This window comes from Mizuhopecten yessoensis, unplaced genomic scaffold (assembly GCF_002113885.1).
Source record: "Mizuhopecten yessoensis strain PY_sf001 unplaced genomic scaffold, ASM211388v2 scaffold4481, whole genome shotgun sequence".
NCBI lineage: Eukaryota > Metazoa > Mollusca > Bivalvia > Pectinida > Pectinidae > Mizuhopecten > Mizuhopecten yessoensis.
In genome coordinates this window covers 3,627-6,948 of record NW_018405568.1, presented here as the reverse complement: position 1 = coordinate 6,948, position 3,322 = coordinate 3,627, and the positions used below count along the sequence as shown (strand labels likewise).

General features: G+C 38.2%; 1 protein-coding gene across 1 annotated transcript in view; it reads right to left on the bottom strand.

Moving 5' to 3' along the window:
- Positions 1-2,890, bottom strand: part of LOC110449077 (band 7 protein AGAP004871-like) — an 18,870-nt gene extending 15,980 nt beyond the window's left edge. The window contains exon 1 of the mRNA XM_021495671.1: positions 2,826-2,890. Within this exon, the coding sequence (XP_021351346.1) occupies positions 2,826-2,890 (65 nt within the window). The remainder of the gene's footprint in view (positions 1-2,825) is intronic.
- Between the last annotated feature and the right edge of the window lie 432 nt (positions 2,891-3,322).

The window sequence follows — 3,322 nt, the reverse complement described above, 5'->3', positions numbered from 1 at the left end:
CTTCGACACACTCTACCTTGACACACCAACATCAGTGTACATTGTCAGGAGTATACTTACACTAGGACACCCTCTACCTTGACACTCCTACATCAGTGTACATTGTTAGGAGTACTTACACTAGGAAACACTCTACCTTGACACCCCTACATCAGTGTACATTGTTAGGAGTACTTACACTTCGACACGCTCTACCTTGACACCCCAGGGGTCAGTCGCATCGTCCAGTGAACTCTGAAGGAGTACAAAAATGTCAGTGTACAAAACAAAAAAACTAATTAAGGGTGTATCAGTGCACTAGTGTGTCCATTGATTTAATTAAGATCAGAGGGGTGGTTTATCACTAAGGTCAGCCTTTGTGGTGACATTTGTGTTTGGCACACTGAGACTTTTAGTACCTGTACCCTGTGCGAGAGTAAACTTAAATATGAGATGTGATTACAAGAACAGTAGATGATGATTTGATGAGAGGACCCTATTATTTACACTGATACACACTCAAACTACTAATGAATTAAAAACGATTAACAACAGAACACAGATACATACATGTCAATTACACTGTAAGATGTCCTCCTCTACTGAAATACAACAGTTTTTTCCCATAAAAAGGACCTTGATTTAAAGTAATATACCTTTATCTCCGTTCTATACCCAACTATACCAGATTCTGATTAGAAGCGGTGAAGTATCTTATTTCTGTCAATAACAACATTCTACTGGGGCCTAAGCTGAATGTCTGGTTTATACAGGTATCCAGATTTGACAAATTTACATAAGAGGTTTCCAGACATCACTGATTTAGTGTACAGAATGAGGCCTAGTTTTCCAGACATCACTGATTTAGTATACAGAATAAGGCCTAGGATTCCAGACATCACTGATTTAGTGTACATAATGAGGCCGAGGTTTCCATACATCACCGATTTAGTGTACAGAATGAGGCCTAGGTTTCCAGACATCCCTGATTTAGTATACAGAATGCGGCCTAGGTTTCCAGACATCACTGATTTAGTGTACAAAATGAGGCCTAGTTCCAGACATCACTGATTTAGTGTACAGAATGAGGCCAAGGTTTCCAGACATCACTGATTTAGTGTACAGAAGGAGGCCTAGGTTTCCAGACATCACTGATTTAGTGTACATAATGAGGCCTAGGTTTCCAGACATCACTGATTTAGTGTACAAAATGAAGCCTAGTTCCAGACATCACTGATTTAGTGTACAGAATGAAGCCTAGGTTTCCAGACATCACTGATTTAGTGTACATAATGAGGCCGAGGTTTCCATACATCACCGATTTAGTGTACAGAATGAGGCCTAGGTTTCCAGACCTCACTGATTTAGTGTACAGAATGAGGCCTAGGTTTCCAGACATCACTGGTTTAGTGTACAGAATGAGGCCTAGGTTTCCAGCCCTCACTGATTTAGTGTACAGAATGAGGCCTAGGTTTCCAGACATCACTGATTTAGTATACAGAATGAGGCCTAGGTTTCCAGACATCACTGATTTAGTATACAGAATAAGGCCTAGGTTTCCAGACATCACTGATTTAGTGTACATAATGAGGCCTAGGTTTCCAGACATCACTGATTTAGTGTACATAATGAGGCCTAGGTTTCCAGACATCACTGATTTAGTGTACATAATGAGGCCGAGGTTTCCATACATCACCGATTTAGTGTACAGAATGAGGCCTAGGTTTCCAGACATCCCTGATTTAGTATACAGAATGCGGCCTAGGTTTCCAGACATCACTGATTTAGTGTACAAAATGAAGCCTAGTTCCAGACATCACTGATTTAGTGTACAGAATGAAGCCTAGGTTTCCAGACATCACTGATTTAGTGTACAAAATGAGGCCTAGGTTTCCAGACATCACTGATTTAGTATACAGAATGAGGCCTAGGTTTCCAGACATCACTGGTTTAGTGTACAGAATGAGTCCTAGGTTTCCAGACCTCACTGATTTAGTGTACAGAATGAGGCCTAGGTTTCCAGACATCACTGATTTAGTGTGCAGAATGAGGCCTAGGTTTCCAGAGTTAACCATTTCAATTATTAAAAGACAGACAAAAATAAGGATACCAATATTGTTTAATCTTAAACTTTTGAAAATATGCAGGAAAAAGTCAAAACACTGACTTTCTGAAAATTGCTGTTCCTCCCAAGACTTAAAATTGGTTTTAACCATTCTCATCTCTAATATTTTAACCATTCCTGTTCTCTCGAATATTTTAACAATCCCTGTTCTCTGTAACATCTTAAAAATCCCTGTTTTCTGTAATAGTTGATCAGAATCTCATGATGGTATATTTTTGAGTTAAGGTAAAGGAATAGGTAGGAGATATGGTGCACATGCATACACAATCAATACATTCCAAACTGCACATTAAAATAAAGAATCAATAACTTCATTACACACGACCATCTTTTCAACGCTGCAGCAATCTCCGAGTCTGAAATTATTTTTAATTTCAGGAATAATGTAGCTTCTGTTTATCAGCAATCTCAAAAATCCCACCATATAATAGCTATAATTAAAGTGATTCATTGTGATGAGTTTTAAGTATGTTACTTTAAAATAACAACTGAATTAAATTTTAATCTTAAAATATAACCGACAATTTCAGAAATGTTCTGATGTGAAAGATAAAGATCAAATTCATAAAATGCCAAAGTTACTGGGTGTGTGAAATTGTAAAATTTACTATCTTTGTAAATTAATTTTTGCACACACAGATTGCGCTGTTGAAAACGATGAGGCATGCACCCATAGGACACAACTTCTGATAGGTCGCTCCGATTCCACACGGATACTCACATCTCTACGCGGTCTACACGGATACCCCAAGGGTTTGCACATTCATATAAGTTGCCCTGGAACATAATTACTCATGGAGGGTTTAAAAGTTCACTACATCCTCATCTTACATTCCCTGGGGATTGTATAAATGTCCCCTACACACAAAACTTACCGGATTACATTTTGATCAGGAATTTCCCTTTCACTGAAGTTTGGTTTTTTAACACATTGCAAGGGCCGTCATTGTATAAACTGGTGTGGAGGACTATTTCTAGCTATACAAAGGCAATGGGAAACATCCTAGTTATTGAACCTATTTAGTGTTAGATATTTTGTTATTAATGGGACCAGGAAAGTATTATAAACTTAACGATGATGAAAGGGCAGCAAGGTCCCTTTCATGGATTAAGCAATGGATTAGGAGCTAGATTACAGACTTGAGCAAGTCTACCTTGTTATAGATCATAACGTTAGAAAGGAGTTGTTGTATTATCTGATTATAAACCAGCATTGTT